This window comes from Mobula birostris, chromosome 10 (assembly GCF_030028105.1).
Source record: "Mobula birostris isolate sMobBir1 chromosome 10, sMobBir1.hap1, whole genome shotgun sequence".
Lineage (NCBI taxonomy): Eukaryota > Metazoa > Chordata > Chondrichthyes > Myliobatiformes > Myliobatidae > Mobula > Mobula birostris.
In genome coordinates, this window is record NC_092379.1 from 130106446 (window position 1) to 130121851 (window position 15406).

The 15406-nt window shown below is 43.7% G+C and overlaps 1 protein-coding gene across 4 annotated transcripts in view; it reads left to right on the forward strand.

Moving 5' to 3' along the window:
* Nucleotides 1–15059, forward strand: part of tmem255a (transmembrane protein 255A) — a 105584-nt gene extending 90525 nt beyond the window's left edge. For 2 of the 4 annotated variants that reach the window (XM_072270965.1, XM_072270962.1), the window contains 2 exons: nt 5908–6054; nt 12802–15059. In XM_072270965.1, coding sequence (XP_072127066.1) covers nt 5908–6054; nt 12802–12954 — 300 coding nt within the window. In that variant the 3' untranslated portion in view covers nt 12955–15059. The remainder of the gene's footprint in view (nt 1–5907; nt 6055–12801) is intronic. The other 2 variants (XR_011887588.1, XM_072270964.1) reach the window with 2 other exon arrangements.
* Nucleotides 15060–15406: the final 347 nt, after the last annotated feature.

A 15406-nucleotide genomic window follows, 5' to 3' on the forward strand; every position in this document is an offset into this window, starting at 1 on the left:
GGCAGCATACATGAGGTTTAGGAAGCAAGGATCAGATGGGTCTATTGAGGAATATAGGGAAGCAAGAAAGGAGCTTAAGAAGGGGCTGAGAAGAGCAAGAAGGGAGCATGAGAAGGCCTTGGCGAGTAGGGTAAAGGAAAACCCCAAAGCATTCTTCAATTATGTGAAGAAAAAAAGGATGACAGGAGTGAAGGTAGGACCGATTAGAGATAACCATGGGAAGATGTGCCTGGAGGCTGTTGAAGTGAGCGAGGTCCTCAATGAATACTTTTCTTCGGTATTCACCAATGAGAGGGAACTTGATGATGGTGAGGACAATATGAGTGAGGTTGATGTTCTGGAACATGTTGATACTAAGGGAGAGGAGGTGTTGGAGTTGTTAAAATACATTAGGAAGGATAATTCCCTGGGGTCTGAAGGAATATTCCCTCGGCTGCTCCATGAGGCGAGGGAAGAGATTGCTGAGCCTCTGGCTAGGATCTTTATGTCCTCGTTGTCCATGGGAATGGTACCGGAGGATTGGAGGGAGGCAAATGTTGTCCCCTTGTTCAAAAAAGGTAGTAGAGATAGTCCGGGTAATTATAGACCAGTGAGCCTTACGTCTGTGGTGGGAAAGCTGTTGGAAAAGATTCTTAAAGATAGGATCTATAGGCATTTAGAGAATCATGGTCTGATCAGGAACAGTAAGCATGGCTTTGTGAAGGGCAGATCATGTCTAACAAGCCTGATAGAGTTCTTTAAGGAGGTGACCGGGCATATAGATGAGGGTAGTGCAGTGGATGTGATCTACATGGATTTTTGTAAGGCATTTGACAAGGTTCCACATGGTAGGCTTATTCAGAAAGTCAGAAGGCATGGGATCCAGGGAAGTTTGGCCAGGTGGATTCAGAATTGGCTTGCCTGCAGAAGGTAGAGGGTCGTGGTGGAGGGAGTACATTCAGATTGGAGGATTGTGACTAGTGGTGTCCCACAAGGATCTGTTCTGGGATCTCTACTTTTCGTGATTTTTATTAACGACGTGGATGTGGGGGTAGAAGGGTGGGTTGGCAAGTTTGCAGACGACACAAAGGTTGGTGGTGTTGTAGACAGTGTAGAGGATTGTCAGAGATTGCAGAGAGACATTGATAGGGTGCAGAAGTGGGCTGAGAAGTGGCAGATGGAGTTCAACCCGGAGAAGTGTGAGGTGGTACACTTTGGAAGGACAAACTCCAAGGCAGAGTACAAAGTAAATGGCAGGATACTTGGTAGTGTGGAGGAGCAGAGGGATCTGGGGGTACATGTCCACAGATCCCTGAAAGTTGCCTCACAGGTGGATGGGGTAGTTAAGAAAGCTTATGGGGTGTTAGCTTTCATAAGTCAAAGGATAGAGTTTAAGAGTCGCGGGGTAATAATGCAGCTCTGTAAAACTCTGGTTAGGCCACACTTGGAGTACTGTGTCCATTTCTGGTCGCCTCACTATAGGAAGGATGTGGAAGCATTGGAAAGGGTACAGAGGAGATTTAACAGGTCTGCTGTCTGGTTTAGAGAGTATGGATTATGATCAGATATTAAGGGAGCTAGGGCTTTGCTCTTTGGAGAGAAGGAAGATGAGAGGAGACATGATAGAGGTAAACAAGATATTAAGAGGAATAGATAGAGTGGACAGTCAGCGCCTCTTCCCCAGGGCACCACTACTCAATACAAGAGGGCATGGCTTTAAGATAAGGGGTGGATATTAGAGGAAGGTTTTTTACTCAGAGAGGGTTGGTGCGTGGAATGCACTGCCTGAGTCAGTGGTGGAGGCAGATGCACTAGTGAAGTTTAAGCAACTTCTATACAGGGTATATGGAGGAATTTAAGGTGGGGGGGTTATATGGGAGGCAGGGTTTGAGGGTTGGCACAACATTGTGGGCCGAAGGGCCTGTACTGTGCTGTACTATTCTATGTTCTATGTTAGATGCCATTGTCTCCTCCTAAGCTCCTTCCCTCCTTGAAGAGAGGAGTGACACTTGCAATTTCTTGATTTTTGAAACATCATTGCTAAAGCTCCCACAATCTCTTCAGCTTCTTCTTTCAGAACGCTGGGGTATACTCCATCTGTTCCAGGTGCCTTATCTACTTTCAGACGTTTTAGCTTCCCAATACTGTCTACCTAGTTTTAGCAATTGGACTTACTTCTGCCCTCAACCCTTGAATTTCTGACTTACTGCACAGTGAAGAATGACGCAAAATTCTTATTAAGTTTGTCCACCATTTATTTGTTCTCCATTACTACCTCTCCAGCATCATTTTCCAGAGGTCCAATATCCACTCTCACCTCTCTTTTACACTTCATATATCTGAAAAAATAGTATCTTCTGATATTATTGGCTAACTTACTTTCGTATTTTATCTTTTCTTTCCTTATGGCTTTTTAGTTGCCTTCTGTTGGCTTTTAAAAGCTTCCCAATTCTCTAACTTCCCACTAATCTTCTGCTCTATTTACATAGAACATAGAAACATAGAAAACCTACAACATGAACCTTCAGCCCACAAAGCTGTGCCGAACATGTATTTACTTTAGAAATTACCTAGGGTTACGCGTAGCCCTCTATTGTTCTAAGTTTCATGTACCTATCCAAGAATCTTTTAAAAGACCCTATCATATCCACCTCCACCACTGTCGCCGGCAGCCCATTCCATGTACTCACCACACTCTGCATAAAAAAAACTTACCCCTGACATCTCCTCTGTACCTGCTTCCAAGCACCTTAAAACTATGCCCTCTCGTGCTAGCCACTTCAGCCCTGGGAAGAAAGACTCTGACTATCCACACGATCAATGTCTCTCGTCATCTTATACACCTCTATCAGGTCACCTCTGATCCTCTGTCGCTCCAAGGAGAAAAGGCCGAGTTGGGGTGACTCGGGTCCCCGATGATCCTACGCGCCCTTTTTACACACCTGTCTTTGTAAATGTCCTGAATCATGGGAAGTTCACAACTACAGATGCACTGGACGGTCCGCACCACTCTCTGCAGAGTCCTGTGATTAAGGGAGGTACAGTTCCCATACCAGGCAGTGATGCAGCCAGTCAGGATGCTCTCGATTGTGCTCCTGTAGAAAGTTCTTAGGATTTGGGGGCCCTTCACAATCTCCTTCAACCGTCTGAGGTGAAAGAAGTGCTGTTGTGCCTTTTTCACCACACAGCTGGTGTGTACAGACCACATGAGGTCCTCGGTGATGTGGATGCCGAGGAACTTAAAGCTGTTTACCCTCTCAACCCCAGATCCATTGATGTCAATAGGGGTTAGCCCGTCTCCATTCTTCCTGTAATCCACAATCAGCTCCTTTGTTTTTGTGACATTGAGGGAGAGGTTGTTTTCTTGACACCACTGTGTCAGAGAGATGATTTCTTCCCTGTAGGCCACCTCATTATTGTTTAAGATTAGGCCAATCAATCTAGTGTCGTGGGCAAATTTAATTAGCAGATTAGAGCTGTCGGTGGCGACACAGTCATGGGTATACAGGAAGTAAAGGAGGGGACTTAGTACACAGCCCTGAGGGGCTCCTGCGTTGAGAGTGTGAGGGGAGGAGTTGAGGGAGCCCACTCTTACAACCTGCCGGTGATCTGATGGGAAGTCTGGTTCCAGCTGCACAAGGCAGGCTCAAGGCCAAGGTCTCTCATATTCTTGTCGAGCCTGGCTGGAATTATGATGTTGAATGCTGAACTGTAGTCCAAGAACAGCATTCTCACATAAGCATGTACCAAGACACAGTGAAAAGCTTGTCTTGCATACTGTTCATACAGATCAGATCATTACACAGTTCATTGAGTAGAATAAAGCAAAACAATAACAATGCAGAATAAAATGTAATGTTACGTACCCCGTAACTGGGTTGCCAAACCAGCAGAAATGGACCACTTAGTTGGAGTCTGGTTTAACAGAAACTAATAAAGTTTTATTAAAGAAATAAGTAACACAGTACTCTAATCGTAAGGATATAAATGCAACAGGTTAGCAATGATGAAACACACATGTACACAGAACTAGGGTAATAGGAATCAACCAAGCTCTGTCACAGTCTAGAGGTAAATGATCAGTCTCAAGTGATGCAGAGTTCAGTTCAGCTTAGTACAGTTCGCAGTAATCGCTGTTGTGCCGTTGGAGAGAGAGAGAGAATGCAAATTTTAATTCAAACAGACCTTTGATGTTCTTTGCAGTTAGCTTTCGGGCGAACCCTTTTATGTCTTCTGTGGTCACCGACTGTGACCTCTCCGTTCCGGATACGACCGTTCTTCCGCAGTGAACCTGGCACCCAGGCAAGGGCGGACACACACACCAGGTTGCCACCAATCGTCCCTTTTCACCCTGTCAGTCTATGGTTGGTTCCCTTGAACCTGACCTCCAACTCCCACCAACTTGCTCTTCCAGGGTCTCGTTATCTCGTGATCTCATGGTGTATGTCGTGCCTTAGCGAACCTGTTCTTTTTATCCCCCTGCTGGGGTATCACCTGTGTATCAAACTTCAAACAGTTCAGGTTCAATGCAACCAGTCTGTCAATATTCTGAAATGTGTTTCTTTCTCGTTAATCTCTCTCTTCTCTCTTATTAGCATTTTGAATGTTTCTCCATTGTCTCACTTATCTCTCTCATTTGGATGAATCTTCTGATAACTTGGTTTTTCGTCACAGTAAAAATACCGAAAAGTTGCAGAGAAGGTAAATGATAAAGTGCAAGATCATAATGAGGTAGATCTTGAGGCCAAGAGTCCATCTTATCATACAGGAGGTTCATTCAAGGTAACAGTAGGATTGCAGCTGTCCTTGAGCCTGGTGGTATGTGCTTTCAGGCTTTTGTATCTTCTGGTTGATGGGACGGGGAGAAGAGAGAATGTCTGGGGTGGGTGGGGTTTTTGAATATGCTGGCTGCCTTATCGAGGCAGTGGGGAGTATAGACGGAGTCCTTAGAGGGGAAGCTGGTTCCTGCGATGTGCTGAGCTGTGTCCACAACTCTCTGCAGTTTCTTGTGGTCATGGGAAGAGCAGTTGTCATACCAAGCAAAGTATGAGCTAGTATTTCTAATAGGAATTGGTCAGCTGAGTGAATTAGAGTTATGGGAAGCTAGTCAGCTGAACTCATATTTCCTGGAATGCCAAATAGTTAAAAGGCTGGTTTAATTGAGAGTTTCGAAAGATAGAAAGATCCTGTGTTGGGTGAATCAAGGATAAGGAGTCAAGATATTCAGAAGATAAGTTCAATAACACTGAAAAAACGATCCAGATGCCAGCTTTTAATCAGTAAATGTAGATCTCACTGATCTTCATGGTCTGTGGATGGAACATTTGCAGAAGAGCTCAGCGGGCATTGCCTCAGAGAAGATTCGTGATAACCAGAAGGGGATTTACTTTTGTACAAGTAGTTTGAAGCTACAAGCACACATACAAATCTGTACCTTTTATTACCAAGTAAAGTGATTTCTCTCACTACAGTGCCCCAAATTTAGTGGATGCTTCTGGCATTCTGTCCATCTCTGGTTAACAGTTAACTAGGCTCACAGATATAGCAACAGAAAATGCTGAAAATGCACAGCTGATCTGAACTGAACAAAGGTTTAATTTTTACTTAAAGTGTTAATTCTCTCTCCACAGATGCTGCCTGAGCTACTACGTCTCTCCAGCATTTTCCATTTCTTTTGCTTCGAGATCTCCAGCACCTCCAGTTTTCTTCGGATTTTCTGGTTCCAGATGCAATGCCTTTCTTTCAGCCAAGTTTCAGAACTGAAGTATTCACGATGCTTTTAATTTTTTTTTCAAATGCACTAGCCTGTCGTGTCAACGTCAGTTTGGGGATGTTTTATCTGAGGTCATTTGCAGTCATTGAGAGGGTTCAAAAGTGATGAGCTTGACTCAAGTGTTTATGCCCCTTCTCCTTCTCCTGTTACTCCAGCAGACACCGACTGCTTCTCGTATTACCTACGCCCCTGAGCCACCGCCTCCGCCAATAATGTGCGATCCTGGACAACAGGTGTTGGCCTACACAAACTTCTACCCTGGGCCGCCGCATCTGCCACCTTACAGCCCGTACGATATACAGGTACTTATCCATCAAGGTACTTAGATAGTAAGACTGTCTTATCAACATCACTGGTGAACGCTGCACTCAGCAGCCACTTTATTAGGTACAAGAGTGGAACCCAGTGTGGTCCTCTACTGCTGCCACCCATCCACTTCAAGGTTCAAAGCGTTGTGTGTTCAGAGATGCTCTTCTGCACACCACTGTTGTAACGCATGGTTATTTGAGTTACTGTCACCTTCCTGTCAGCTTGAACCAGACTGGGCATTCTCTTCTGACCTCTCTCGTTAACAAGGCAATTTCGCCCACAGAACAGCCACTCAATGGATGTTTTTTTGTTTCTCATACCATTCTGTATAAACTCTAGAGACAGTTGTGCATGAAAATCCCAGATCAACAGTTTCTGAGATACTCCAACCACCCCATCTGGCAGCAACAATCATTCCACGGTCAAAATCAATTAGATCGCACTTCTTCCTCGTTCCAATGTTTAGTCCAGACAATAACTGAACCTCTTGACCGTGTCTGTATGCTTTTATGCATTGAGTATTGCCACATGATTGGCTGTTAGATATTTGCATTAGTAAGCAAGGGCCTCTGTCCCCTCCCTCTTCAGTCCTGACAGAGGGTTCCGGCCTGAAACGTTGACTGATCGTTTCCACAGATGCTGCCCGACCTGCAGCGTGTTGTGAGTGTGTTTGTTACTCTGGTGGTAGCTCTGTGTTTATTCTTTGCTACTCTGCTGATTTCTGCTACCTGATAGCAGTAAGACCAGTGCATTATCAACCCTGAGATTTGTTTTCTTGTGGGCATACTCTGTAAGTCCAAGAATCATAAGGGAATTAATGAAAGACCACATCCAACAGGACAAACAACCAATGTGCAAAAGACAACAAACTGTGCAAATACAAAATAAAAAATAAATAATAACAACAAAAAAAAATAAGCAATAAATATCAAAAACATGAGATGAAGGGTCAGTGGGGATAATTCCACTCAAAAGGAATTTGAGTGACTTTATCCCCACTGGTCAAGAGCCTGATGTTTGGGGGGTAATAACTGTTCTTGAAGCTGGTGGTGAGAGTCCTGAGGTTCCTGTACCTTCTTCCAGATGGCAGCAGCGAGAAAGAGAGCATGACTTGGGTGGTGGGGGTCCCTGATGATGGATGCTGCTTTCCCTGCGATAGCGAACCGTCTAGATATGCTCAAAGGTGGGAAGGGCTTAACCCATAATAGACTGAGTCGTACCCACTAACTTCTGTAGGATTTTCCATTTAAGGGGCATTGGTTTGGTGGTTTCATACCAGACCGTGATGCAACCAGTCAGTATACTCTCCGCCACTCATCTATCAAAGTTTGTCAAAGTTTTAGAAGTCATGCTGAATCTTCACAAACTCCTAAGAAAGTAGAGGAGCTGCTGTGCTTTCTTCCTGGTTGCATTTATGTGCTGGGCCAGGCACAGATCTTCTGAAATTATAATACTGAGGAATTTAAAGTTGCTGTCCCTCTCCACTTTTGATCCCCTGATGAGTACAGGCTCATGGACCTCAGGTTTCCACCTCCTGAAGTCAATAATTAGCTCCTTGGTCTTGCTGACATTGAGTGAGAGGTTGTTGTTGTGACGCCACCCAGCCAGATTTTCAATCTCCCTCCTATATGCTGATTCATCACCACATGTGATTTGGCCAACGACAATGGTGTCGTCAGCAAAATTAAATATGGCCTTGGAGCTGTGCTTAGCCACACAGTCTTAAGTGAGTAGAGCAGAGGTCTAAGCAACACAGTCTTATGGTGCACCTGTGTTGATGGAGATTGTGGAGAAGCTGTTGCCAATCTGAACTGACTGAGGTCTGCAAATTGTTACGTGCCAGCAGCAATAGACCACAGACTCAGTTTTTAATGTTAAACAGCTATATTTTCAGTATCTACCCAAATACAGACAATTAAACAAATTACTCCCCTAAACAAAAGTTAACAGTGCTATGCATTTTAGCTTACAAACTGCAGAGGTCTAGGAACAGTTCTTCCCAAGTCTTACTCAAACAGAGTCCTAGGATAGCAATCCAGAAGGTTCCAGAAATCCACGGGAACAGGTACAGGTGTCTGTGAGGGAGAGCTCATAAATCCACCTTAAGATGATACAAGGTGACAGTCACAGAAGATTCCAGAAGTCGAGTAGTCGTCACTGAAATACTACAGTCCATGCAGGGGTAACAAGGTGACGCCTAAGTTCCAAAATCCCCGTAGGGATATCACGAGGTGACAGTCACGGAATATTTCTTAACACAAGTGGTAACACACTCCAATCCAGGTACAGATTAACAAAAAGTGGTCGCCACAGGATACTCCAGAAATCCAAGTATGGATCCTACAAAGTGACAGTCACATATGCAATATGCACTGTGTGCCGCTGATTGTCAATCTTCTGGACATGGTGACGTATTAGGCTCACCCACTGCTGTAGCGAACTCTTCGACACCAAGCACTGAGCACTGGTAGCTCGCAGTCCACTGTTCCTTCTCTGCTGAATTTCCCAGAAAACTTGTCCACATTTTTACAATAGGGAGGAGAAGATGGTGCGACGCAACGCGCGCGGCTATTCCAAATGAATATCGATTATGTGTAACTAGGGGGCCGTGCACAATCCGGATTTGATGGAGCCGTGAGAAGCACGGAGGAACATCTGGAGAAACTTCTGAAATGCCTGCTTCACTGCCGCTGCTACTGTGTGATCGAGAATCTCTGGAGGGGAAGGCCCCTAATCCTCGACTTTGCCTATTGCCTGTCACCGGGACCGGAGTCGAAACGCTTGGCAGAGATGGTGCTCGGTGTCGGAGAGGTGGTCGGAGGCTCGAAGTTTTCGGACAGACTCGGAGTCGGACTGTCGTCAGATGCTTCCGGGATGCTGCATCGGCAAGTTGGCGGCGCTGGAGGTTTACCGTCTGCATGAGATGATGGGACTTTCGAGAGACTTTGAGACTTTTACTGTGCCCATGGTCTGTTCTTGTCAAATTACGGTATTGCTTTGCACTGTTGTAACTATATGTTATAATTATGTGGTTTTTGTTAGTTTTTAAGTCGATTTGTCATGTATTTTTGTGATATCATTCTGGAAAAACATTGTATCATTTCTTAATGCATGCATTACTAATGACAATAAAAGGGGACTGCGTGTCCTCATAATCATAATCATAATCATAATAATGACATCATCCACCCGCCTTGTCCAGGCGCTTAAAATGATGCTCGCAGTAAAAAAAATGTTGACACATAAAATAGTGAAATTGATGATCCAGGTGCACAAGGAAGTATTGAGACCTAAGACTTGAAGCTTATGATAAGTTTTGAGGGGATGATAGTATTGAATGCGGAGCTGTAGTTGATAAAGAGCATCCTGATGTATGCATCTTTGCTGTCTGGATGTTCCAGGGTTGAGTGAAGAGCCACTGAAGTGGTATCTGCTGTACTGGTGGGCAAATTGGAGTGGATCCAAGTCACTTCTCAGGCAGGAGTTGATGTGTTTCATCACCAGCTTCTCAAAACACTTCATCACAGAGGATATAAGTGCTATAGTACAGTAGCCATTGAGGCATTCATACAATGCTTTCAACGATTGCATCTGCCAAATCTTCATTTTCATTGTAACATTCAAGCTGATTGTCAATACCTTCAAATTCTTCATCGGTGCTAACTTGTTGAAGTAGTGAAAGTTTCACTTTCACTCCTGGCTGTCTCCGGCATCTCCAGCCTGAACACTTGAAACCACAGTGAGCAAAACGGTTCCGAATTGTCTTACTGCTTATTTCTTGTCAACTATCAGCGACCAAAATCACAGCACTTTGAACACAAACACACGCAACTGACACTATTTAAAAACTGTTCGCACTGAGCTTGGTGTAGTGTCCAAAGGTCACTCAAGTGCAAGCGACAGACCCTATTTAGAAGCTGCTCGGCAACAGTCTTCTGTCCCAAATAAATGAAGGGAATCCCGGCTATTTTCTCAATTAGTATTTGTTTTTTAAGAGTTGTTCAAAATAAGCAACTGCCCTGATTAACCAATGACCCAATTAACTGGAATCCACTGTACTTGCTATTTTAAATGTGGTAATTTGCAAAGTGAATAGAGGGATCTCTGAGCCACAAGAACAGCTAGAAGTGCAGTTGATTTAGAATCAAAGTCAGGCTTATTATCACTGATATTAGTTGTGAAATGTGTTGTTTTGTGGGTGCTGTGCATTGCCAGCATAAAAAAACTGTTATAAGTTACATTAAAAATTAATTAACAGTGCAAAAGAGGAATCATGAGGTAGTAGAACATAGAACATAGAAGAGTACAGTACAGGAACAGGCCATTCGGCCCACAGTGTTGTGCCGACCCAGCTACAAAACAAACTGAATACACCCAAACACTAATCCCTCCTGCCTGTACCATTCCATATCCCTCAGAATCAGAATCAGTTTTATTATCACCGGCATGTAACATGAAATTTGTTAACTTAGCAGCACCTTCCTTATATCCATGTCCTATCCAAACATCTCCTAAAAGCCTCTAATGTACTTGCCTCTACCGTCATACCAGGCAGTACATTCTAGGCATCCACCACTCTCTAAGTAAAAAACTTAACCCTCACAGCCCCCTTGAACCTACCCACTCTCAGCTTCAATGTATGCCCTCTGGTATTAAGCATTTCAACCCTGGGAAACAGATACTCTCTGTCCACTCCATCTATGCCTCTCATAATCTCGTAAACCTCTATCAGATCTTCCCTCAGTCTCCGACGCTCCAGAGAAAACGACCCAAGTTTGTCCAGCCTCTCATGATAGCACGTGCCCTCTAAACCAGACAGCATCCCGGAAAACCTCTTCTGCGCCCTCTCCAAAGCCTCAACATCCTTCCTGTAGTGGGCTGACCAGAACTGTATCCAATACTCTAGATGTGGCCTAACCTGAGTTTTATAAAGTTGCAACATAACCTCCTAACTTTTGAACTCAGTGCCCTGACTAATATAAGCAAGCATTCCATAAAACTTCATAACCACCTTATCAACCTGTGTAGCTACTTTCAAGGAGCTAATGATTTTGATCATGGGATCTCTCTGCCCTTAACAGTGCACTGTCTCCTTTTGCATTTGCCCTACCGAGGTGCAACACCTCACATTTATCTGGGTTCATGGACTGTTCAGAAGTCTGATGGCAGAGGGGTTGAAGCTGTTCCTGAAACTGTATTGCTACGTGTGGGTATGAATTTCAAAGGCTGCAACATACATTCAATAGGAGACCATGAGGGGAAGTTGTGAGGTCACTAGATAATCGTGTATGGGGTGGTTAGATTATTAGATTAGATTATGAGGACACACAGTCCTCGTTTATTGTCATTTAGTAATGCATGCAATAAGAAATGATACAATGTTCCTCCAGTATGATATCACAAAAACACAAGACAAACCAAGACTAAAAAACTGACAAAAACCACATAATTGTAACATATAGTTACAATAGTGCAAAGCAATACAGTAATTTGATGAAGAACAGACCATGGGCTCAGTAAAAAAAAAGTCTCAAAGTCTCTCGAAAGTCCCATCACGTCCTCGAGGTTTACTCCCGAAGCCTTCCCCATGAGTGGGTATAGCCGCAAAGCAGCGGAGGCTAGAGATCAGAGTTTTCCTTCTCCGAGATGAGCTGCCAACCACGGTTGATGAGCCCCATATACCCAAAGCAACCAGGAAACCAGGCCTTTGCCCCTTCTCCTGTCTATAGAAGCAGTTCCACTAAGTGAAGGCCTATCAACTTGGTTGTCATAGGCTATTTGAGACACATGCCACTGGGAGCATCAAATGGATAAAGTTTGGTGTTTAGTGTCAACTAGGATGTATTTATAGGAGTTTTTAAATATTTTTATTAGAGCTGATAAGCTAGACTTCCGTTAGGCATTTATGGAAGAAGAGATTCTGCAAATGCTGGTATTTCAGAGTGAGACACACAAAATGCTGGAGGAATTCAGCAGGTCAGGCACCCACAGAGAGGAATAAACACTCAAAGTTTTGGGCTGAGACCTTTCATCGGGGCTGGAAAGGAAGGGAGAAGAAGCCAGAATAAGGTTGTGGGGGTGTTGGGAAGTAATACAAGCTGGCTAGTCATAGGTGGAGCTAGATGCAGGGAAGGTAGGCGAAATAAAAACGCTGAGAGGTGATAGGTGGAAAAGGTAAAGGGGTGAAGAAGGGATTTGATAGGAGAGGAGAGTGGACTGTAAGAGAAAGGGAAGGAGCAGGACAGCAGAGGGAGGTGAGGAGAAGAGGATAGGCGAGAGGAGAGCCGAAATGGGAAAAGAGAGAAAGGGGAGGGGGGAAAATTACTGGAAGTTAGAGAAATCAATGTTCATGCCTTCAAGTTAGAAGTTAACCAGCCAGAATATGAGGTGTTGCCTTTCTAACTTGGGAGCAGTTCTGTTAGAAATTGCTTTTGGTAACAACAAATAGCTCCATTCTCGATTTCTTTTCATAAGGTTTGTTATTGGGATTTTTGTTAGACTGACTGTTGTTATATGGCTTTAAGTATTTTTTAATTAATATGTCTCTATTCCTGTATAAACGAAAGGTACTGTAATAATAAATGTTCATGTTTTGGCAACATTCTAATAACTGAAAAATCCCATGATTTTTATAACTTGAGAATATTTGATGTTAAGTATCGTGAAAACAACAAATCATTATCCAGTAAGTGGGCTGCTCAACATTGAGTAATGTTGATTGATTGCTTTCTTTGTAACAGCATCCCAGTATATTCTCAGCCTCAACACCGTCTGATGATTCACAGTCCATTTCACAGTCTGCTTCAAGTTACATGTGGCCACCAAACACTCCTCCTCGCTACTCCCCAGCGTACTTCCCACCCGATGAAAAGCCGCCGCCTTACACGCCGTAGATCTGTGACCTTCCTCCCGTGACCGGCACAGACCTGGTCGCGCTGAAGACCTCTATGACAAGAGCAGCGGCCGCACGGATCACCATGTGACTCCGCGCGATTCCTCTCGCCACCCGCTCTCGCTGCAGTGAGTTTTACGAGAGGAACTTACCTGTACAAAACAAAAACAAAACCATCAGCATATCATCCTGCTACCTATTGTTAAGGGTATGTTAATCTTTATTTGTTGGAAAATAATTCACTTATTACTCAAGGTTACTGTGAATAAAAAGCAAAGAAACAATTTTGGAAATTCAAGGCCCATTGGCAGTGTCATTTAACCCTTGATCCAATGAAGAAACGAGCTTAAGGAGTTAACTGCTCCATCCTATTTTCCTAGGTTGCTAATTTATTGATAAAGGCAGACATACTGTATGTACTTTATAATTGATAGTCTATTTTTAGCTTTATGGTATTAACTTTCCCTGTAACTTTTTTTAACCCATTGAAATCCCTACTTTTTACTAATCTGCATTGCTCTTTACAAAGATATTGTGTATATTCTTGGTGTCTAGGTAAATGATACAATGCTGCTGTTATTAAGTAGGTGTGTACTAACAGAGGCTTATTTTCATACTATGTACTGGTGGTACACCAGGTTGGTGTGCTAGAATATTAGTCCATTATCTCTCCTCCTTACCACAGCACGAGCCACACAGACTGAGCTTGGTTGTTCTGTTGAGCGGATTTCCATGTGGTCTCTCCCTTTCTCTCTCTCTCTCTCTCTGGGCATTGCACTTAAGCCGTGCACCCTTGCACTAAACGGAGAAAATCATCCGGGTTTCCAACTCTAATTCCTTGTGCAAAGGTAGCATTAGAAAACAGAGGATAAGGCTCAGATTTTCCGTGGGTCAGTATTCACAGGAGGAATGGTCCTAATGTTCTTAGAAGGAAACAAAATGCTTGTGCTTAGGAGAGAAATTAAGGAAATTTAATTTCCTTTTCACGACTGAAACACATCAAGCACCTTCCTTGAAGCAAGGAGGTAAAGTCATAAAAAATAAAGTTATGTTATTAGTAGCTGAACTCTCTAGCAATAACTCTTTTGTGGCATTATTAAAGCAACTACAGGAATATTATCTGACAAAATCTAATACCAAGCCACAGTAGGGTAGATTGCTAAAAACTTGGTGAAAGAGTTTGTTAAAGAAATAGAGAGAGATGGAGCAGGGGACAGACTTAGCTTACATCCTTGGCAGCTGAAGACAGTGATAGAGTTGAGCAAGTAGCCGAGATTAGTGGAAATCAGATTAACTGAGGCTGGAGAATTGGAATTGGAATTGGTTTGGTATTGTCACATGTACCGAGATACAGTGAAAAGTGTCTTGTGCATACACGGTGCACTGAGGTAGGACAAGGTGAAACAATAACAATACAGAATAAAGCATAACAGCTACAGAGAAAGTGCAGTGCAGGTAAACAATAAGGTACATCATCATAACGAGGTAGATTGTGAGATCAAGAGTCCAATTTACCTTACTAGGGAACTACTTCATAGTTTTCTAACGGCGGGATAGAAGCTATCCTTGACCCTGGGGGTATGTGCTTTCAGGCTTTTGTATCTTCTACCCAGTGGAAAAGGGGAGGAGAGATATGTCTGGGTTGGCTGGGGTCTTTGATTACGCTGGCTGTGTTACTGAGGCAGCGAGAAGTATAGACTTGAGACATAAGGTGCCGAGTCTGCATCTTCTTGTGATTTAATAGATACGTTCCTGAACCGAGAGAAGGCACATCTACAAGAACAGAGATGAGGAGGAAATGGGACTTGGTGGGAGTTTGGCCGGCTGCTTACTGAACACCACCTCCACAGAGATCCGATGGTTTTCTGATGACTCAATACTGTGCACACCTTTTGTGGCAAAATCAGGGAACAGAAAATATTTTCTTTGATGACTGCTTAAGAGGTGACAACTGAAAAAAAATGTGTTTGTGCTGTAGAAGAAGACAAATACCTCCATTAATTGTGGTAATTTTGAAAAATCACTCGGCATACTCCCTTCTCTGTGGACATTGATGGGAGTGGTAAAGCTACATAAGCACTGATTATACTATTTAAAAGCATTCAAATCATGCCATTAAAATGTATCTGTGCAATGTTTTACTTCAGTAACCATCATTTTTTACACCACACATCCTCTGTTGCACTGCAGTTTATTCCAAGGACGCGATTGGTTTGGTTCACAGGGTCTGCTACAGAGATCGGTAAGTCTGGGGTCTGAGATTGGGTAGATGCTCTCCAAGCCTGGGGAGTGGCTGAGAAGGAGACGAGAGAACCCCAAACTGGAAGAGAGTGAGGCAAATGGGCCATTCTGGTAAGGTCTGGACTCCATGCAGTCGTAAAGAACTACAGCCCAAAGGCAGGCTGCGGTCATCTGCCTAGTCCCACCTACCTGCACTCGGACCCTTCTCATCC